Source organism: Ahaetulla prasina, chromosome 2, assembly GCF_028640845.1.
Source record: "Ahaetulla prasina isolate Xishuangbanna chromosome 2, ASM2864084v1, whole genome shotgun sequence".
NCBI classification, from domain to species: domain Eukaryota; kingdom Metazoa; phylum Chordata; class Lepidosauria; order Squamata; family Colubridae; genus Ahaetulla; species Ahaetulla prasina.
In genome coordinates this window covers 36,984,060-37,007,500 of record NC_080540.1, presented here as the reverse complement: position 1 = coordinate 37,007,500, position 23,441 = coordinate 36,984,060, and the positions used below count along the sequence as shown (strand labels likewise).

The 23,441-nt window shown below is 37.8% G+C and overlaps 1 protein-coding gene across 4 annotated transcripts in view; it reads right to left on the bottom strand.

Annotated features, from left to right (window-relative positions):
• Positions 1–403: 403 nt before the first annotated feature.
• The window catches only part of ATXN7 (ataxin 7), a 113,460-nt gene continuing 90,422 nt past the window's right edge, over positions 404–23,441 (bottom strand). For all 4 annotated transcript variants that reach the window (XM_058174144.1, XM_058174146.1, XM_058174145.1 and 1 more), the window contains 8 exons: positions 15,775–16,045; positions 14,159–14,418; positions 13,025–13,107; positions 10,837–11,102; positions 8,948–9,146; positions 8,267–8,388; positions 6,425–7,397; positions 404–5,340 (listed from right to left, as the gene is read on the bottom strand). In XM_058174144.1, the coding sequence (XP_058030127.1) occupies positions 5,323–5,340; positions 6,425–7,397; positions 8,267–8,388; positions 8,948–9,146; positions 10,837–11,102; positions 13,025–13,107; positions 14,159–14,418; positions 15,775–16,045 (2,192 nt within the window). In that variant the 3' untranslated portion in view covers positions 404–5,322. The remainder of the gene's footprint in view (positions 5,341–6,424; positions 7,398–8,266; positions 8,389–8,947; positions 9,147–10,836; positions 11,103–13,024; positions 13,108–14,158; positions 14,419–15,774; positions 16,046–23,441) is intronic.

Genomic DNA, 23,441 nt, shown 5'->3' with positions numbered 1-23,441 from the left:
GCAGACAAGAGACAGCTCAGCTTGGTATCATGTTGCTTACTTCATATTGATAAATCCTTTACAGGTGTCAGAAGGCATTGATTCTGTTTTGCATCTACCTGATTTACAGGTAGAGGTAGGAAGATGCAGACAGCTATATAAAACCTTACAAAAGTTTAAACCCTGTTTGCATGTAAGTTTCTAGAGGTGTCCACATCTACCTGATTAGAGATACGGTTGGGATTCTTCACAGAAATAATGACACGTCTCTTAGCTCAGTCCAGGTTTTGTTGATTTCATTATGAAACAGAAACATTGTGCATCTCATAAAGACAACCTAATATTTTTTTTTATTATCTCGGTTTAAGTCACATTTTGTTTATTCTGCAAGCTTACTTTTCTGGTTATGAAGCAAAAGCACAACTTTTTTTTTATAAATAGTATAAATTATTTTATTTACAGAAACCTGTTACAAAACAAATAGACTATATATTTTCTTCTTTTAAATATCCAAAGTAATTTTTTCTACCCCATGACATTTGTTCATGTACTATACAGCAGCCAACACAAAAAGTTCAGCTCCGAGCAGATGCTCTTGAATATGTATACAAATTATCAAACTATCCACACATTTTACACAGGAGATTGCTTTTCCCCCACCCTCTCTATGGAGCTAGGCTCAACTCCAAAGCAAGAAGCTTCCATGGCCTACATTCTCATTGACATTATGTAGTGCTCATTAAAAAATAATAATAATAAACACCTTTCATAAAAAGAGTATTTTGCACAAAGCATTTAACATAGGTTTTCTGCTGAAGGAAAGCAGAACAATCTTCAAGTCCAATCCCCTTCACTTTACAATTACCAATCCCCAAAAGACAGAGACCAAAAAAAAAAAGGATACTTGGCAATAATAACTCTTGCCGGAAGACGACTTACCGGAAAATGGTTGGAAAAAAAAATATCACACAATTGAGCACAAGCTCACTGGGGGGTGGGGGGCGGGCGGGGGGGACGGGGCAAGAAGTCTTCACTGAAATGAACCGGGATTTGAACCGCTGCCAAACTCTCCCCGTTCATTTCGGTGAGGATTGTGTGTAGGACAATGGTAGTGGCTTGTGTAGGTAGCTTGTAAAATTGCTTTGAGAGGTAAACTTTTTTTTTAGTAATACAAAATGTCAACAATCTGTATCCTTAAAAAAAAAGTTCTATCTGATTACAACAGAACTACGGCTCTCTGAATTCACGTCTTTGAAAACCTACCTATGTGCAGAAAAAACCCCTTGGCATTGTTTACGGAACCGAGGACTGTATTTCGGTTGGATCATTTGCAAGTTTTATTCTCATTCCCCTGCATCCTCTCTTCCTCATTAATGGAAAAGTCACATGGAGGTGGGAAAAGCAAGCTCAACTTTTTTTTCTTTTCATCTTTTTTAAACAGAACATTCAAGTCTTTAAAGGAGAAGCTGTCTAAAGAACAGTCCAAGCTTAAAATCTAGATATATAAATCAGGCACTTTCAGTTTTTCCATTAGTTTTTAAACCATATAAAGACTCACACCTGTGGGCACGTATGCGGACACAGAGGTGTGCACATACACATACACACAAATGCTAAAATGAAAATAAAAAATAAAAGCAGTGTGTCACAACTAAATGTAGTCTTCTGGAAATCAGGCAATTGTTAAGCTATGCTGTATATACCAGAGTAGGTCAACAACATGCCACCCGATGCGACCAACCTCGCCTTGCTGCTAAGAATCCAAGAAGCTGGGGGGAGGGGGGGGAACGACACACAGGACTTTCACTCTTACGGAGCAATTCCCAAGATAAGGGATAGAATGCCCCCCCTCCTCATTCCCAAGACAGAGGCATCCCTTAAAAACTGCAAAGTAGGCATGTTAGCTATTGGCTTGGCAGTGAACCACTTCAAATTATTAAAAAAAAGGGTATTTGCTTTTTTTTCCTTTTTTAATTAATAAATACTAGATGATTTTCAATTGTACCAAAACTGGATATAAGAAAAAAAACGACCTGTGCAAAAATACATATTTAAATATGTACAATCAATTAACAAAATATGTCTTCTGAAATAGGGATACTTCAATATTTATAATAGAACAAGAAATTCCAAAATAAAAGTACAAAATTATGGGTTTCATTATTTTTTTTTGTATATTTCTTTGTTCACCATTGCAACATTTTTTATTATTATTTTTTTAGGTTAAGAAAACTGCAGGAGTCATAATGAGAAGCAGGGAAGTCTATAAAAATCGTATCTCTTAAATTAAAATCATTCTAACAACCCAGTCACTGCAAATTTTGCAAGATAAATTAAATTTGAAAGTTCCTTAATTATTTACAATGAGAATGTTGTCAGACAATAAAAGATTCAAAAACAATTACTCCATTCATTACTAAGCTCCCAAAAATGGAATATTGTTTGCCTAATAGTTAAGCAAGTCTACACTTTGAGGGCAGGCATAAATTAACATCTTCTGTTTCTATTCATAGCAAATTATAAAACTATATGCCTTAAGAGCCAGATGCAAGACGTAATTCCACCTTAGAATGCCTTCTATGCATTTAAGCCTTACCGAATGCACTGGGCGAGCTCTGTGCAACAACATGGCTGTGTTTGTGTGAAGTTCCCAGTGCTTTCAACATAGCTTGCAGCGCAGGCATTCGCAGTGGGAATTGGGTCCATAGCTGTGCAACCTATTTAAATTAAACACTGTTGAACTTTCCACAGAGATCTGCATGTTTTAAGGAGTTTGGGACTTGCTTTGATATGCTCAGAGTAACAGAATATTTATAAAAGAAGTATATTTTGAAGTACTTAAAGCCACTAAGATTTAACTCATGGAAAAGGTCAGCTTTCAAAGGTAAAAACCAAATTGCACTTGTGATTGACAATACCTAACACGTGGGATGGAACCTATGTCTACTTTCTCTGCCAGGCAGATACATTACTTTGGTTGTTCCTTCCCACTTTCCAAATAAGCCAATTAAAAGGTCTTCACATTTTTACAATATTCTCTATCTACCGAAGGGTTGTTTAAAATTCCCCTTTCTCCAGAAATGCAGTCACTTTTAATATTTGCATAATCATCAGTGTCCATAATATTATTCCTTTGCTTTTAAAAAAAACCCACCCCAACATGATCTTTTTGTGAATTCAAGGCTTTAGAGTTGTCTGCATAGAGTCTTGTTTCTTCACTGTGTTTTTTAAATAATTCACTAGCAAATTTCATGTTGATTTGAAAATCTCAACAGGTAAAAATCAACCAAGGACGACAACAACAACAACAAAAAAAAGACCCCAAGCATCTACTGCTCGTGGTGGCTTTAGAATCCCTGATGTGCAATGCACCACCGTAAGTAGGGAGAGAGAGGCTGGGCTGTGTGAATTAGATAGGCTCAGATTGTCTAATCTCAGCAAAATCTGGTGCCCATTTAAGGCAGAAGTCTACAGGCGTATTTCATTGAGAACATCTTCACAAGCCCTGTTGCGGGTAGATTCAGATGATCCGTTTCCTCCTTCAGTAAGGGTTAACTTTTTTGACTATGTGGTTCTCAAGTGACAGGCATGAGATGGAATTGAACTGCCTGGAAGGTTGGGTGTTGGGAGTCCACAAATCCAACAGATTTGCAGGTGCATCTCCGAGAAGATGTGAAAATGCAACATGCCAAAAAATCTGGCCCCGTTGAATGCGATTGCAAAAGTAAAGCTCTCACTGGGGAGGAAATGACTGTCTGAATCGATACTCCAAAATACACCCTATTACAAAAGGACAGGAAGTGCATTTTTTATAGAATTGCAGAAGGAAAATTCTCCATGGATTATATCCTATGGTTTGGATTGATCGTTTCCTCTCCCTTTCAAACAAAATGCGTTAAAATTCTAGGTTGTTTTTCAAGGTTCACTACTCTTACAATCAACCAGATCACATAGTAGTGTTAAAGCCCTTCCAACTCCCCCCCCCCTTTGCTTAAAAGAAAAAGGTATCAGTGGGGACCGAATGACTCATTTCCCCTCTCCCCCTGTTATAAACTGGTAATGCAAGGGGTAAATTTAATACTGAGCTCAGAACCTGAACTGGCACTTAATGCAGTCATCAGAAAAAAATCTGAAGGTGGACTTCAGAAACAGGTGATTTGGTTGTGTGAACAAAGTTATCAACTTGCTGGAAAAAATCTTTCAAGAAAAATAGCACAGAAAATTTAGTGTTACAGATGATTGCAATTTAGGTTTTTTTTAAGGTTTTTTTTTCTTTTTGGTTTCATTTTTTCATCCTTCCCCACCCACATCTCCCCAAAACAACAAAGGCGTATGGCATACAGTATAGGTCAAGAATATATTCTTTGGGAATAAGTTTTAGAGGTCATTCACCCTTTTGGATTCAAGAGTTTTGCATCGGTCTGTGTATCAGAATCAAAGCAATTTTATTTCAGAATCAAGTAGGTACCATCCTCCTCCAAAGAACGCCATTGCGCAACCTTCATTCGTTTCAGTGGGTCTCGTATAGGAGCCCTACACAACATCCACTGGAAGGAATGAAGGAGATGAGGCAGTTACGCTTGGTGGACAACTCCCATTAGAAATTGTTCTGTACCATGTGGTTTCACAATTTAAATATGCTTTTTCGTTTTTGAGTGATGACCCCAAACTTGTGTTTTGTTTTAAGAACTCCTGTCAGCTTCTTATCCCAAATTACTTATAAAAGGCTGGGCAAAATGTAGACTTTCATTTCTAAATTGTGCTATTTTTATTTTTATTTTGTATTCCAATCAAGGAACATTGCTATAAAACACTAAAGCCATATTCCCTTCTGGAGGGCTTTTCTGTCTGTTTTATTGTGCCTAACACATTTGTGCCCCCTTCTGGAAGGGTTTCCACTAGGACAGTGCCAAAAGAGCGGTTAATTAGACCTATGACACTATCAGTAAAGAAAAGAAAACACAAGTCCATAGTAAATATTCTTTCCCAAACACTGCTTTGCCCAACCAATCTTGTTTGAATTAGTGGCAAAAATGATGTACTCCTGTAAATAAAACTTTCACAGGGATGTGTAGCAAGCAGTCCAGACCACTGGTAACACTGATAGGAATAATCCTGTGGCTGAACGGCAATCCAGTGTCCATTTCCAATTCTGTTTCTACAGACATGGCTTCAGGGATTCTCCTTGATTGAGTGACAGACTAGTAGATTTCCACACCTGAGAACTGTGGGAAGCTGGGAGAACTCAAAAGGCATCAGGGAGTCCAGAATTTCCAGATGGAGATATATTTTTTTTCTGCTTGTAGTGAAAATAATCCAGTTCTGTCATGGTACTGTCAACTGCTAGGGACGTGCCTTTGGCTTTTACACAAATGGGAGATGGAGAGAAAGAAAAACAAAATATAAATATAATGTCTCAAACCATACCTAGTTACACAATTTGGGATACAAGGATCATGATGCTTTGGCAGAATCTAGGAATGAAGGTAACAGTCAAAGATGGGGAAGAACAAGGTTTGTTTTGCTTATTTCCACTGATCAACATGAAATGCTTTTATATAGGACTATTCGTTACAGATAAGTACAGCTATTGTTAAGTATTAAGTCCAGAAAGCATTTACTTGATCCTTTCTCGTAAGACCAAAGATAATACAACCATCTATCAAAAGGGTCAAAAATAACAGAAAGATTTGTAAAACCTTAGTAAGTTTACTGATCAACAGCATGACTTTTTAAAAATATAATTCAATATATTCCTTTAAGCAATATGGTTTCCTTCCTCTAATTTATTATGATTTGCTAGTCCCTTCTCATATCAGCAAAAAAAATTGCCCCCCTTTAGCAGGCCATAGTTATTCTGGTTGCAGTATTGGTACTTGTTTCAGAAATTACTGATCTATGGAATTACAATGTTCACGGGATTAATTCATGTAATTAATATAATAATTGTTATCACAGTGATTTTCTTCACTTTTTTTCAGCAGTTTCTCAGACATAGAATCTACTGATGGCCACGAGAAAGAAAAACCCACAAATACACATGAATCTTTTCCCTTCTCTAGCTGGTGAAAGAAAAGCCAAACATAAAAAAAGGGGGCATTAGCAAATTATGTCATTTCTCTTCTCAAGACATTTATGTTGCACTTGGAAGATTCAACAACTCTGAAAATATGGAATGCATTACGTCTGAGTTAAGTTACTGTGAAATATACGTTGATATTTTTTTTAAAAAAAACCAAAGATAAAAAAATACAGCCAAGAAATCTAAAATGTAACTTTATAACAAGTCTTTAACAGAGTAACCGAGTTGGAAGGGACCTTGGAGGTCTTCTAGTCCAACCCCCTGCAAATTATACTTTCTGTTTTCAAATATAAGCAAGGTTTTAGAATGGCACCACGATGCATCTGCCTGTTGTTAAGTCTGACCCAAGTTAAGATTTCATACCTGATGAAGAATAGAATTGTTCATCAATCCTTGTGTCCCTGGGATTGCACCGGTGTGTTTTGTGTGAATGTTGTTCACCGGTGGCAATTTGGCAATCTTGCTTGCTTTGCTGCTGCTGCTGCTGCTGCTGCTGCTTAAGCTACTTGAACCAGGCCCGCCCTTTCTTTTTTTTCCTATGAGTTTATCGAGGGAAGGATGCGAGTGTGAAAACCCGCCGTGCGAGTTTACAGTCAGTTCGCTGGACTGGTGAATGAACGGTCCCAGCGAGAGGGTAGAATCACCGCTGTTCACCATCACGCTCATCCGTTTTATCGATTCTGCGGGGCTCCCCGTGGGAGGCCCCCTCCCTGATTGGTCATGCTTGAGGCTAAGCGAGTTCGCTTTACTAGTCATACAGTTGAGGCCAACACTGTGGGATGAAGACATCACAGGAGAATGAAAAGAAGCCCCCGAGTTTCCAGAGTTCACGACGCAGTTTTTCCTAAAGGACTCCGTGGAATGAGAAGAAGCTGCCGGCAGCGCGGAACTGTTCTTACGCTTCTTTCCTGAGCTGCCGCTACCGCTGTTGCTACTACTACTGTTACTGTTACAGTTGGCGCTGCTAGCAGAAATTTCCTTAGGCTTAAAAGACTTGCTGGATTTAAATTTCTGAGGTTTGCTGGACAGAGGTGAAGGTATTGAGGAAAGCACTGGAGGTGTTGAAAGGGATGTAGACCCTTGTCTCGATTGCATACTGCAGGCGGGTTCTGCGGCACCAAAACTAGCAGGGTTGGCATTGAGCGTAGTTCCATGGGATGGTACTGATTTGCCACTAAGAGATAAACAAGAGGGAGAGACAAGCACTGGAGGGGACACAGCGGTTGTGGGTAACGTGGAACTGGTCGTGCTGACACCGTACTGTGACGCGGGCATGGCACTTGTCCGGTGGGGAGCACGGATGGATGCTGAGTTGCTTGTCGCGGGAGGAATCTTCCTGGAAAGCAGAAAAAATCAAAGGATATGCTTCAAAGACCATATTTTGCCTCTTTTCAAAGGTCAACTGAACATGACTCAGAAGATAACGCGAAGACACTTGCATAAGCCAACTTCCTTCTGTAGGCACATGTGGGTGAAAACAGAACTCTGGAAAAACACTTTAAACCTAAATTCATTACGGTTTGTTGTTCTTAGGATAGATGCTTGCTTTAAAAAACCAAGCGCTGAATTTTGAATAAAGGAAGGAAGGTTCAATTTTTTTCTTGTTTAAGCCTGACGGACCCTGGCAAAGAGCTGCTGTAGGAAAAGTGTATACATGTGTGAATCAAAAGAGAAGGGAAAGAAATAATTCTAGGCCCTTGGGCTGTAGAATTTATTAGAAGGCTACATGTTATTTATTATTAGATTAGATTTTTATACCGCCCTTCTCCCGAAGGACTCTGACAAATACTATAGTATGCTTCCTGCTATCCAGTACCTGTAAAGATGAATAAGATAACTTTTATGCTGCAACTAAACCGTAAATATCTAAACAAAATTTTAATCAAAGAGGCCTCAATTGTTTTGTCTCCATACTCTTTTCTCTCTGCCCTCAAAAACCAGTTTCATTTCCAAGAAATGATCAAAGTTTGTAGCAATATTTTAAAGGAAATTTCTTGCTATTTCTCATCCAACATTCTATATGTTTAACATCTGTTGTTCTTGGAAATTATCATACTATTCATCCCGGTCCCAGAAAAATAATTTCTACTTATTTAGAAATTGCTAATAAGGCTGAGAAAACTTTTTTTCACTTCTTTGGTCTTTACATGCAAATAAAAAACATTAATGGTGAAATAAATTAGACACTCTTCAGTGTCAACTCACTTCCACATCTGTGAATTAAGATGTTTGTCCACCATGACATTAAGTGCACATCGGATATGGTTCCACCGCTTATCAAACACGTAGTAACCTCTTCCGATTTGTCGACTACCAAATGTGCAAAACTGGGAAGGCAAGGAGAACAAGAATATGATTTTAATTTTAGTAACTACAAGATATATTTAACCAACAAACAACGCTTTAACAAATAAAATCAAGTCAAAATGAAACTTAATATCTGCAATTAACAGAATAAATGTCCACCTAAAGGATCTTAGATATATGCCACCACAACTCATTCTTCAAAGGATTTCTTATGTAAATCTTCTTTCTCAGCCTTGGTCACTTGAAGATATGTGGACTTCAACTCCCAGAATTCCCCAGACAGCATTGCTGGCTGAGGAATTCTGAGAGTTGAAGTTCACATGTCTTCAAGTGGCCAAGATTGAGAAATACTGTTTTAGGACACTAGATGTCCAGTGAAGAGTTTCTTCTATTCTGCCATCATAATATATTAAACCCCAGACTAATCTAATGTGTATTACACCAATCATGACTAACTCCAGTGTCCGTCATCTGCAGAAACCCTTACATGCATTTCCATCTTCTCTAACAAGGCAACTAAAGCAGCAGCTAATATACAGCTTTTAAATATAACGCAAGAAAGTATTGACTGAAACATACAGCAGCTGCTTGAGGATGATGATCCGAGTAAAGACAATCCAGTTTTTCAACAGGCTCTTCTTTTTCATCACATTCTCCCTCATCACTGGATAACCGAGATGTTGGCTCAGCTGCAGGCAAGGGAGCATGTGGAGATTCATGGAGTGATGGAGACTCACTTGGGGCATTCCCACTGTGCTGGCCAGGACAGCCTGGAGGCCTTCAGACAAGAGGAATCATTGAGTAAAGGTGATATTAGAAAACGATTTGCAAGCTTGCACAACAGCAATACTAGGTGCCATAGATTCCATCATAACATTTTATCTCCTTTGTAAACCTATACATAAAATAATTGTCATACTGAGGTTTTATCAATACAAAATGAAATTTAAAGGCCCAGTGAAATGCTACACTAATCCAATGGAAATATCAGGAGGAAAAAAGAGATGAAGGCATTAACAGAATAATAGAGTTGAAAGAGACCCTGGAGGTCTTCTAGTCCAACCCGCTGATAGCAGGACGTCCTATCCCATTCCAGACAAGTGGCTGTCCAGATTTGTCTTAAAAGCCTCCAGTGATGGGACATCCAAAACTTCTGAAGGCAAGTTGTTCCACTGATTAATTGTTCTCGCTGTTAGGAAATTTTTCCTTAGTTCTAGGTTGCTTCTCTCCTTGATTAGTCTCCATTCATTCTTTGTTATCTTGTTTTCTGGTGCTTTGGAAAATTGCCTACTGAGAATCAGTTTGGTGTAAGGCACCAAGCTAGAAACTGGGAAACTGTAAGTTCTAATCCTGCCTTAGGAATAAAATCAGCTGAATGATCTTGGACCAATCACTCTTTCTCAACACTACAAAGCAACAATGACAAACCATTTCGAATATCATGCCAAGAAAGCTGCAGGGACTTGTCCAGGCAGTTGTCAGGAGTTTAAAAAAAACTGACTTTAAGACAATATAGATTTGATAAATCTAATGGTAAGATCTGAGCAATGATGAAGCATTCTACTTACGGGTTTTTCCATTCATCTTTGGGGGTTTTAGGCAAGATAAGAGCTATCACTTATGGATGCTTTAATTAATTATTCAAAGGATTGGATTAGATGATCCTTGTGGCTCCTGTCCAACTCTAGAATTCTAGGATTCCTACACTATGGTCACGGTCATGAACTTAATGTGACAGTGTTGGCCATTACAGTCAAGACTAACTACTAATAGCATAGTAACAATAAAACGGTGATGAAAAATCATGGCAGAATAACAACTTCCTCTGAACAATAAAGGTCAGGGATAGTTATTGTGGCTCAATGGTTTTTCCAGTAATTTATTTTTACACAGAGCCAATTGTTTATAATGTAAAAGTAATGGGAGTCTATTTCCATCCTCCCATCTCACAAGCATATTCAAGCCAACTGTGAAATTACTTCTGTGTATCATAGAAAAATTAAAAGGATCAACTATTACAGACCCAGCAAAAAGAGCGAGCCAGGAAGATCAGAGAATTATTTTTGTTTTTACATCCCTCACTATATTTTATTCATCTTTCTTTTGGAAGCTCTAGATGGGGTAGGTATACAGCACTTGCTTACAGTTGATTGGCCTGTATCATTATCTTGAAAATATTTTATCATTTTATCTTTGTTAATTTATTATTGTGCTAATTTTAAAAGTGGAGGTAATACCAAGTGTTTGGGCACTACTACAAAAGCATGTAGTAGTGTTACCGACTGAAGAGAACTGATGGTAAAAGTGGCAAACAATTGGATGGAAATAATTCAGCACATCATTAATTTCTTGAATTTGTTCAGGAACAGACACCCATCCTCACAAAGTACCATCAACACACCATTGGGATGGTATTTTTGGGGCGGAGGTCACAAGACACTCATCTCCAACCTGTTCAGGACACTTACCTTGGAAGACTGGGGGTGTGAGGTTTGGGTTTATTAGGTACTAAAGGCTTTGATTCTGTAGGAATAACTCCATGAGAATTTTGGTGCAGCTCCTGGGAAGTCCTTGAAGGTGAGGGATGTGGTTCCCTGAGAAGGGGCATCTGCTGATGATGATCCAAATGGCGGAGTAATTCTTTTTCCCTGGTTTTGCTTTTGTGCTCAGCTAGTAGTAAATCAAATCGTTTCCTCCGACCCTGTACAGCTCTTCGCTGAGTTAGGGAATGTGTCTAGAAAGTACGAAATATTAAATTAGTTCAGGCTGTAAAAGGATTGTAGAAATTAGGCACAGGCATGAGAGACTGAATGCGCAAAAAGGATTAGACTCCTCAGCAATCCACTAATAAAGAACAAAGGCCCACAATTTATTTATTTATTTGAATTCTGCATATCCAACACATCTTCCTCCTCCTTTTCCTGCAACAACGACCCTGTGAGGTGAATTGGGCTGAGACAGAATAACTGCCTCCAAGTCCCCCAGCCAACTTTTATAGCTAGGGCAGGACTAGAATTCATAGTCTCCTGGTTTCTAGCTAGGTGCCTTAACCACTAGGCCAAACTGGCTCTCTCAAATGGATGGATTCTTTATTTTAGGAAAATAAAGCCCATGACATATCAGGGAATGTCTTTCATTTGTCCCCACTCTAGCAATGTTGTAAGATAATGTTTGGCCCAAAGTCAGTGTATTTTTAAAACAGAGTGGACTTGAATTTGGATCCTCCTGTTGTAGTCCAATGCCTTAATCACTACTTCACATTAGCTCTGACTAAGCAAACAACCTAGCTATTTTTTTTTTGTACTATTCAGGACCAAGCATGTATCTTTATACAGCATGTAATTTTTACAAAGTCTTCAAGATCAACCTTGAATTTGGGGTGAGTGTTAAAGGGAAAAAAAGCTATGGAAGAAAAAGATAGGAAATATCTAGTATATATAGAAGACCTCTGGCCTAGTGTAATAGACCTAAATCTGCCTTGCCCGACTTTCTTATGAAAATATTATAGCATTTAAAATAGAATTAAATTAATAAACTATAATCATACTGTGTTTCTTATTTCATGATAAATCAAATTCATTACATGTGGCAGTTATATACAGTATAAGAATGTTCAAAGAGCTGACATCTGCTCATGTCCCCATATATCTGCAGTGACTACACAATTTCTAAATTTAGAACCTGATCAAGCAGAAATATTGTAATGGTATGCATTTTTTTTTCTTTTTTGTGCCTTTGAGTCAGTGTTAATGCCTGGCAACTGCCTGGACAAATCCCTGCAGTTTTCTCACTTAACAGAAATGGTTTGGCCATGCTTCCTTCCCAATGAGGGAGAGAGGGGGACTGGCCGAAGGTCACCCAGCTGGCTTTGTGCCTAAGGCGTGACTAGAAGTCTCCAGGTTTCTAGCCTGCTTCTTTAACCACTACCTCAAACTGGCTCTCTAATGGTATGTGCTAAACATAATTAATTATGTCCAAGAAACAGACATTATTTGTGACTGGCTAGGGAATTCTGGGAGTTGAAGTCCATGCAGCTTAAATTTGCCAAGGTTGAGAAACACTGTTCTATACTATTTATATTGAACAGTTGTCCATATAATTAAAGGGTGTTGTGATTTACAAATTACTTTTAGCATACATCATAATTATGAAGTAGTACATGTGGAATACCTAGTTCTACTTATAATTTCAAACTAAGGAAAGTAAAAAACTGAATATAAAGAATGAAGTACTGAACTAGCAATGGATGGATGAACTATGAATGAACTCCAGATCAATTCTTACATGTATTTTTCACTGGTATTACTGAAAACACCCTTTTTCTATATTTTATGTTATTTTACAAATTTATTTTTTTTACGAGAATTCTCTGTATACATGCCACATATAGGTTCTTTTTGTTGTTCTTTGCTAAATGTTTGGTTTCAGTTTAAAAAAAAACAGAATGTCGGGAACAGAAACTTGTGACACTGGCCTTAACTTTTTACAATATGCTAAGCAATCTTATAGAAGCATCTGCATTATTCAAATGTATTTTCACAAGGATGTTACATTTTAAAAAGTACTCAGTCAGCCTATACCGAAGTCTCTCAGGTTGTTTTTGCTGATTGTTTAAATATGCTAAATTACTTTGGAGGTCCAATATAGGCATCTTACCTTGCATGTTAACGACCTGGTACAGGGTTTCTTGGTTTCTGTGTCAATGACTCCGCAGTAGATATCAGGATCAAATTCTCTCTCTATTAAAGACAAGGTAAAAGTGTCATATTTGGACCACACTGGTTTGTGCTACTGTACAGTTAAACCCCAAATTGCTTTCAACTTTCATATATGTTACCATTAGCAATCAATAACATTGGAGTTTTTTTGGTTTTTAGAAAATCCGATTAAGTCTGTAACAGAATTTAAGAAGGTAAAATTCGCACGAAGACTCTCAATTAGAAGACATTTTTCTTAGAAAAGAAAGAGTAAAAAACAGTGATTAATTGAGAGTTAGCATTTGTAAAAGTTGCATCATATTGCAAGAGTAATATGTTGCAATATAATGTACCATACAATACCATTGCCACAAAAATATTCTAAGTTCAGCTAAGCATATAAGCATGTCTTTAAAGATTGTAGTGCTGCACAGAATGCACTTGACAGGTGCATATGCCAAATGTTATTGATTAAGATGAAGGTTGATCACTATAATTTCAAAAATACTGAAGACGAATTCAGTAGGACAATAGCTGAAAATACACTGTGCTTTTCTGTGCAGTTGTGCTATTTGCAAAATATATATATATATTTTTTGCCCCTATTATATAGGAGAGTAAATAGCATTGCAGAATTCATGGACGGGTTACAAATTTGTTGAAATTTTCAACACAGCAGCCCCCTTGAGACAAAGTCAGCTCAAAGCTCATATTGTAAAATTCAAAGAATCCATGGGTGCTTCTTTTTACCTTAACCACCAACGTTAATGCTTTACTTTTTGCACTGTTATTATGATTACATAACATGCTTTATGCTATTGGCCAGTAATGCTATTGGCCAGTAATATGCTATTGGCCAGTAATATGCAGATCATTTCACATGGCACTCTGGATTCTGGTTATTCAAAGATGGTAATGATTAACTTTTCTACATCATTTCTAGAGTTCATGGTAACTTCTAGAGTTCATGGTAACTTCAGAAACATACATTTTACCTTTATTATAAAAATGCACATGTTTTTTATTTTAATATTCTACATTTGAATATTAAATTAATTTGTTTATATTAATTTGTGTTCATTATAAGAATTACCTGACAGTCTTTTGTGTAAAAATTTCCTATTATTTGTACTCTCGTCTTGTTTCTTTTCTGTATATGGAGGCACAGAGAGAAGACTTTTACCATTCAGTATCTGTCCAGGGGAAGGCAAGGGTGGCTTTGGTATTGAGGGATTAAGGCCAGTCTTTATTGAGGAGCTCACAGTAGTAGAACAGGTTGGACCAACAGCAGGCTTCAGTAATGCACCATCTAACTTTGGATGTATTTTTTCCATTTTGACAGATGGAGTCATGCTAGTAAAGAGGAAATATAAGGCAAAGCCATATGTAATTGTTACACAGTAAAATCTCCCTTATTTAGACATGATTTAATACAGGGGTCTCCAACCTTGGTCCCTTTAAGACTTGTGGACTTCAACTCCCAGAGTTCCTCAGCCTGCTTTGCTGGCTGAGGGACTCTGGGAGTTGAAGTCCACAAGTCTTAAAGGGACCAAGGTTGGAGACCCCTGATTTAATATACAGATTCATCCCAATTTAACTGTCCTTCTCATTTAAACACGAGATTCCACTGCAGAAACAACATGGGTCCGGGATATGGAGGGATTTTAAGAAATAGGACAGGGCACAGTTGCTTCCAAAGATTCTGCTACCTTCTGTTCAAAATGAACACATAAATAACACAATTTCTAAATGCTTATCTTTCTATGCAACCCAGGGCAACTCAAGAGCAATCTGACATTATTCAAGGTAATATCCTTCCGTATCCTCCTCTTTCCTCTTGAGAAATTCTGGGTAAATTGGCTGTTTGAGGAAAGGGTGCATGTGTGTAAAGAGAAACCTTGCCGTACAGTATTGGCTGGGCCCAGAACAGAAGACAGAAAGGCACATTATGTGTCTGAACGAGGCTTTCCTTTTTCATTACCACAGAAAAGCCTTTCAGGAACACTCTGCCATTTCATTTTCCATTTTCTGGAAGTGGGAATGTATCATGACAGGCTGTCTCCGAACTAACAAGAAGTTATTTCTGGAGCACTGGATCCAAGTCAAAAAGCAAGCTGACATGATCACTGCGCAGCTCTGGTTAATTATGTCATTTTCAACCTTATAAACAACAATTCCACCCTCAATTCAGCTCTACAACTTGTTACTTGATCTTAGTTCTCTTATTTTTGGCCACTATGTTCTGGATCATAGACCAATGGTACAGACCTATTATTTGAGGAACAAATCCCTCTCTTTCTTCCTCTTCTTCCTATGTGATTTTTCCTTTCCTTTCTTTCTCAGCATTAATCGTGCTGTTACATTCTGTCTGCCCCGATTTCAGGGTTAGCCACTGCTTCATTTAACAATGATGCGCAAATCAAGTGTCTGCCTTGGTTTAATAATTCCTATTAATTCTTAATGCGTGTGTATAACTAGCTATACAATGTTATTTAATGAACAGGAAAAAAAAAGATGAAGAGTCATACAGAAGAGTTTCATGGCCTTTCTCCCAAATCCCAGTTTACCTTTGGAAAATAACCAAGGACCAAAATAAAATACTGTGCTTAAAAATGGACATAGCACAGTTAGAAACAGAGTACTTGTCTCAGTGCTAAAACTTTTCTATTTTCAGAACAAAGGCAAGTAAGAAATCAATAAACAACTCACATTTTGTCATGGAGACCTTTGCTATGGATTAGATGCATTGGCCTATTGTTTCCACCAATTGGCAGCTTGTCTTTGGGTGATTTCAATAATTTTGAAGTGGATGCACCTGCCCCTCCACCACTGGATGCACCTGCCCCTCCACCACTGGATGAGCGATTGCTCCCTCCTCCGCTGCTACCTTTATTTTTTGAAGACAGAGATGAATACAAGGAGAATACTGAAGAGGAAGGAGGTGTCAGAGGTGGTTTGCTGGAGGAGCTGTGTCTTCTTTCTGGGACAAAAAACACCCAAAACAACAGCAAAACAAGACATGTTAATGATCACACAACGCACTGCGGTAATTTCCTCCAAATTATTTCCTATTTCAATGTATTTGGGGTTAAAACCTTGCTTTAGAGGGGTCTCCAGGATCAACCCCCATTAAATATTTATGGTGTATTGTTGTGTCTGCTTCGTTTTAGGCATTCTGATTACATGAGTCCTTATTGAGAGGACCTTCTGCATCAAGACTATGTCATACACCTCTTTCTTTGCTGAATCCTGGCTTTAAAATATGAAAATATTTTAAAGCCAGGATTTTTCAGGATATTTCAGGATACTTTAAAAGTGAACTTTGGTTATAACAACAGACTGGGAGATTATACAAATTAGAACACCTGGGTATAAAATGCGTGTTAATTTATATCATATAGTTTATAAACTGGATAATTATTTTAAATTTAATCTGCAGCTATCTGAGCCTACAACTGTTAACCATAGGTTACTGTATTGAAGAGGTACCTAGGTAGGTTTTTATTTCAATAATTATTCTGCTAACAAATATTTATCTTAATTCCACTATGAAAGTAGTAGTGGGTAAGAAGAGATTATTTGAAAGAAGAGATTATATGAGCAGGTAGTTTCATGTTAGCTATTTTGGACTACAACTATCATAATCCCCTGAATTTTTGGGCTACTCAAGTAAAATATCTGTCTGTTGCTGTTGGGAAGGTCTCAGTAAGTGTATTTAATATGCCAAATCTGTCTGACTATATGATGAACTATAATAATAATAACAGTAGCAGACAGCAAATGCCACCTCTGCAAAGAAGCTGAAGAAACAGTGGATCACCTAAGTATCTGCTGCAAGAAGATTGCACACACTGACTACAAACAACGGCATGACAAAGTAGCAACAATAATGCATTGAAGATCTGCAAGAAATACCATTTGTCTACAAGCAAGAAGTTGTAGTTTAGAATTCAGACAGGCACCTGACACATAACATCCCAGACTTTACAACTCTTGATAAGAAAGACAAAAAAGGTTGGATTTGTGGCAGTATTCAGAGACAGCAGAATAGAAGAGAAAGAATTGAAGAAGATAACAAAATACAAAGATCTGGAAATAGAAATAAAATGACTGGGGCAAAAGAAAGCAAAGATAGTACTACTAATAATAGGCACCTTGGGTGCAAACCCAAAACAACTGGAGCACCACTTGAACATCATTGGTATTGAGAAATTCACCATCGGTCAACTACAAAAGGCAGCTTTATTCGGAACAGCTTACGTCCTGCAAAGATACCTCTAATATATCAAAAATCAGTATCTGCCTATCCCAGGTCCTTGGAAGGACTTGATAGGTGGCTAAGAATGCCAAATCCAGCCCGAACATCTGGTTGACTGTGAGAAAAACCATAATTACTACCACTATTATTAAACTGACAGCTAACAAAATTCATTCACACAACTTCACAGTTTTAATACCCTGAGATATTAAAAGATATTTTAATTTAGAGAAACAAACCATGCTTTTTGATTATAGTTTTGCTTTCTGAATAACTGTTCTCAATTTTTTCCCCTAGTAAAAGTGATATAAATCTTTATTAAGTCCTCTGGGATTTGACTATAAATGTCCAATATAAATAACATCTATTTAGCGTACCATTACTCCTAGACTGTGGCATATAGGCGACAGTATGCTGATTTACAAGACAGTTTACAGATTAGCTATCCAAGTCTATATAGAGTAGCAAAAGCAAAGGTGGCATAGTGGCCGAAATGTGCTAGTTTCCTTCTATGATAGAAGTGGGGAATGATGGACCCTTTATGACTTGTGGACTTCGACTCCCAGAATTCCTGAGCTAGCATGTCTTGCTCAGGAATTCTGGGAGTTGAAATCCACAAGTCATAAAAGGTCTATCTTTCCCCACCCCCATTCTACGGGTAGGAAATATTTCAAGTTAATCAGAATAGAGCTGGAAGGGAACTTGGAGGTCTTGCAGTCCAACCCCCTGCTTGTGCAGGAGACCCTATATCATTTCAGATAGGTGGCTGTCTAAACTTTTCTTAAAAACCTCCAGTGATGAAGCACTTACAACTTCTGGAGGCAAGCTGTTCCACTGGTTAATTATCCTCAGTGTTAGGAAGTTTCTCCTTAATTCCAGGTTGCTTCTCTCCTTGATTAGTTTCCACCCATAGTTTCTTGTCTTACCTTCTAGGGCTTTGGAAAATAAGTTGACTCCCTCTTCGTGACAGCCCTCCAAATACTGGAATACTGCTATCATGTCACCCCTACTCCTTCTTTTCTAGTCCTTTTTTAAAGTAAATTGCCTTAATTAAACCATCACTGCTTACTAACTTAGTAAAAAGTGTCCAAATATAATCTTGATTGACAAAAATAGGATCAGCAGTTGAAGTCAATTCCTATTAAATCTCTTGTAAGATCACTGTGCGCAGATTTCAAATATAAGAAGAATAAATGATAAGGCGCATGAAATGAAGAATATTTTTACAAGGATAAAAAGATGAGGGGGTTTAATGAATGGTGTTTAAGTTTTAAGGATTAAGTTTTATGATTCATTTTTTTCTCCTATCTAATTTCTTCCGTTTACTATTTCTTACTCCTTTTCTGCAAACTGTTTAACATTATCTACTCCAAGAAGAAATAGTATGTGATAATTCCAGGGTGTATTATACTCATTGATATTCCAATTTTTTTGTAACTATTATAAAGAGCTCCCTTCTTAAGTAAGTATCCAGTAAAATAATTACTGTATTTACAAAAGTATGAGCTATGCAATATATGTAGGTTTTATATCCTAAATTCTTTCCTTCTACAAAGGATTAAAAAACTAAGGTATAAAATGTCCTTTTTTAACAATGGTGTTTGCTAAGATATAATTCGAGGCTCTTAAAAATTCTATGCTACTTGATCTAGCTAATGTTAACGTTAGTCATGACAAATCCTTTATATAAAACAGAAAAAATGCTGGTTATTTTCACTTTCTTAACCACTGTATACTTGGCAAATCCTAAATCTTAATAAATGACAGTTAAAAATAGTGCTTGATTCACTAGCAAGTTTCTAAAGTTTTGTATTTTGTCACTCTTAAAATGACTTTTTCCTCTATATAAATGAAGTATTGGTTGAGATATTACTAAATGTCAACATTTTCACTGCAAATAATTCTTATGAAAAATAATCTTTTGATTGACACAAATGTCAATAGTTGTCTTTATTCCTGAACGAGTCAACCAGTGTTCTGAATGGTCCTGATATTGAATTTCCCAGTGACAATATTGCTATGTTCACAATCAGTCTATGTAGAAGGTTAATACAATTCTATACTTTACTGAAGAAACCAAAACACTTATTTAAATCATGATTTAAATCACTAGTAAAAAGGCTTGATTTAAATCGATTTGAATTATAATTTTTAAAGAGCAACTGTCATCTCTGTCCCGCAGTGGCTCCTCCTCTGACCCGCTGTTGTCTCACTGACAGTCCCAATATTGCAGAATATACAGCCTCCTGCTACATAACTAAGCTCCATTTCATGCTGAATAAACTAAAGTATTAATGTATCTTAAATAGAAAACTATCTTTAGATAGATTTTACTCCAAAAGCATTTCATTAAAATAAATTTGATAAAAATAAAAAAAATCCAATTTAAATGAAAAAAAAATTGGATTTAAATTTTAAAAAATCAGATTTTTTATATATATTTTTTTATCATTGATTTTTATCCATCCTGGTTTCAAGGGAGTAACGTGCTCTTATAAGCTCAGTTTAGCTTGAGGGGAAAAAAAAACCCTCTTTGCTTATAGAACTCTGGATCACACCCAGAGTCAAATGTCAGTGTAACTGTAGTTTCAGTAGCTTTACCCATAAACCAAAACAAATTAGAAGACCACTGATTCTATGGCTACTGCTCTCCAGAATGATAAATGACTGGGGAGGGGGGGAGATTTGCATGATAAGAAGTTAGGGAAGGGGCGCAAGAAATGGAGGATAAATATATTATTGCTTTGATGCCCTTTTCAGGAGCTATGAATTAAACCAAGTAAATATAAAACTGATTCAGTATCAGGGCACTGGAAAGAAAAAGGCGATTTGGAGTGTAATTGGGCATCAGCCAACCCCTTAAAGCCAGATTTGAGTTAACAACAGCTATGTGCACACTCTTTTCCTTCCAGATCACTGCACAACTCATTACTGGATAATATACTAATTGTTAATAATAAAAACACACATAAACGAAGCCAATTTAACAGTATAATGTAGTCCACCTCACAGTATCATCAAAAGTCCTATTTCAATCTGTAAAGGATAGGCTTAGATATTATTTCTGCAGTAAAGGTAGTCCTCAACTTATGACCACAATGGAGTCCAAAATTTCCATTGCTGAGACATTTGTTAAGTGAGAGTTTTATGACCTTTCTTGCCACAATTGTTAAGTGAATCACTGCAATTGTTAATTTAGTAACACAGTTGTTCAGTGAATCTGGCTTCCCATTGACTTTGCTTGTCAGAAAGTTACAAAATGTGATCACATGTCTATCTAGACCCGTTCCAGTCCGGCTTCCGACCCGGTTATAGCACGGAGACGGCTTTGGTCGCGTTGGTGGATGACCTCTGGAGGGCCAGGGATAGGGGTTGTTCCTCTGCCCTGGTCCTATTAGATCTCTCAGCGGCTTTTGATACCATCGACCATGGTATCCTGCCGGTTGGAGGAATTGGGAGTGGGAAGCACCGTTTATCAGTGGTTCTCCTCCTATCTCTCTGACCGGTCGCAGACGGTGTTGACAGGGGGGCAGAGGTCGTCCGCGAGGCGCCTCACTTGTGGGGTGCCTCAGGGGTCGATTCTCTCGCCTACCCTGTTCAACATCTATATGAAGCTGCTGGGTGAGGTCATCAGTGGTTTCGGGGTGAGTTATCATCTGTACGCTGATGATACTCAGCTGTACTTCTCCACCCCGGACCACCCCAACGAAGCAGTCGAAGTGCTGTCCCGGTGCCTGGAAGCCGTACGGGTCTGGATGGGGAGAAACAGACTCAGGCTCAATCCCTCCAAGACCGAGTGGCTGTGGATGCCGGCACCCCGGTACAGTCAGCTGCATCCGCAGCTGACTGTTGGGGGCGAGTTAGTGGCCCCAAAGGAGGTGGTTCGCAACTTGGGTGTCCTCCTGGATGGATGGCTGTCCTTTGATGAACATCTGGCGGCCGTCTCCAGGAGGGCTTTCTACCAAGTTCGCTTGGTTCGCCAGTTGCGTTCCTTCCTTGACCGGGATGCCTTATGCACAGTCACTCACGCTCTGGTCACGTCTCGGTTGGATTACTGCAATACTCTCTACATGGGGCTGCCCTTGAGGTGCACCCGGAGGCTACAGTTGGTCCAGAATGCGGCTGCGCGAGTAGTAACGGGAGCCGCTTGCGGCTCCCATGTAACATCACTGCTGCATAGTCTGCACTGGCTTCCTGTGGTCTTTCGGGTGCGCTTCAAGATTTTGGTTACCCCCTTCAAAGCGCTCCATGGCTTAGGACCCGGGTACTTACGAGACCGCCTGCTGTTACCCTATGCCTCCCACCGACCCGTACGCTCTCACAGAGAAGGTCTCCTCAGGGTGCCGTCCGCCAAACAGTGTCGACTGGCGGCCCCCAGGAGTAGGGCCTTCTCTGTTGGAGCATCGACGCTCTGGAATGAACTTTCCCCTGGCCTACGTCAAGTGTCTGATCTTCGGACCTTCCATCGTGAGCTAAAAACATATTTATTTATTCAAGCGGGACTGGCATAATGGTTTTTATAGTTATAATCTTAAATTGAGGTTTTTATTGGGTTTTTTAAATTTTTTATAATTTTAAATTTAAACTTTTAATTATCAGCATTTTGAAATTTGCTAGGTTTTAATTGTTGGTCTTAATTGTATATGTATTGCATTTTATCTTTGGCTGTACACTGCCCTGAGTCCTTCGGTAGAAGGGCAGTATAAAAATTTAATAAATAAAATAATAATAAATAAAATAAATAAATGACCCTGGGACAACTGCAACAGCCATAAATATGAGTCAGTTGCCAAGCATCTCAATTTTGATCACATGACCATGGGAATGCTACAATGGCTGTGAGGGTGAAAAATGGTCATTTTTTTCAGTGCTGTTTTAACTCTGAACAGTCACTAAATGAACTGTTGTAAATCAAGGATTACCTGTATATTCTTGGCAGAAAACTTACCTATTTCTGATATCAACCTGGGATAACTCATAACTTTCACGAATGACACTTTGTAAGTCACTGGTATAATTAAACAATAATTCAGAGTAAACATCAAGAATTAGAGATTCAGAGCATGTTTTAACTTTAAATTTGTACCTAAATCTTAGTTACCTGGAGTGAGGGGGGGGAATTTTTAAAAAATCATGGAACCAAGTCACTATAATAAATGTCTAATAATTTTAGCATGCAACCTTACTTTGAAGCACTAAAACACAATTGAATTTATTCTGTATTAAAGACAGATAGCACTGCCATGAAAATTTTAAAATATAACTGGTTATGTTCAGCCTAACTACTTATAATTTACATTTCATTGCAAGAAAAATATTTCTGTTGTAAATAAAAACACCTGAATTTACTGTATCAGTCCATTGAACTGAGAAAGAGTTATATGTGATCTTAACTGCTAAATTCTATGTTTATTAATACACTGATTAAGTAGCACTCAAATTTCAGAGCAAAAAAATTTACTAAGTGCAAAGTCATTTTATTTATATCTTTTGTTGTTTCTTTTACAACAGCTTCCGCTTTTATACAAGCACAGATTTAAAACCTCTGCAAAATCTGAACTTTAATTATAGGTGCATTTTAATCACAAACATGACTAACAAAATAAATTCAAGATTTGAAAGCGTGCAGAAATCTTAATCTTAGAATGGCAAGCATCAATTCTGTAAACAATTACACATTTTTACTATACGGTATGAAAATAAATCTACTATGTTCCAAAAACTGCCATGCAAACCTCAGCATTTTGTCTGAGTTAATAGGAAACTCAGCTCCCTTCTGCTTTGAACTTTGGCCAAATTACATTTCAAAATGGCTAATGTGAGCTGCTTGCAGCGGTTAATCCCTTATTTGAGATTATCTACTCTGATCAAACTAACTCTGCAACGGCCATCTAACTTCACCACTATTCAGCTTCCACTTCTGTCAGAACAAACAAACGTCAGAAAAATGTTATCAAGTGTAATTCTCTTTGCTACATGTCACATTAGTACAGAACTATACCAACCTTCTGCAAACTCCATTCAGAATTGGGCTGCCTGCCAAATGTCTTTCAAAGCTGCACTCAAAAAGTTAAGCAGAGTTTTTCAAGCCTGATGCCATAGAAAAAAAGCTGTTCTG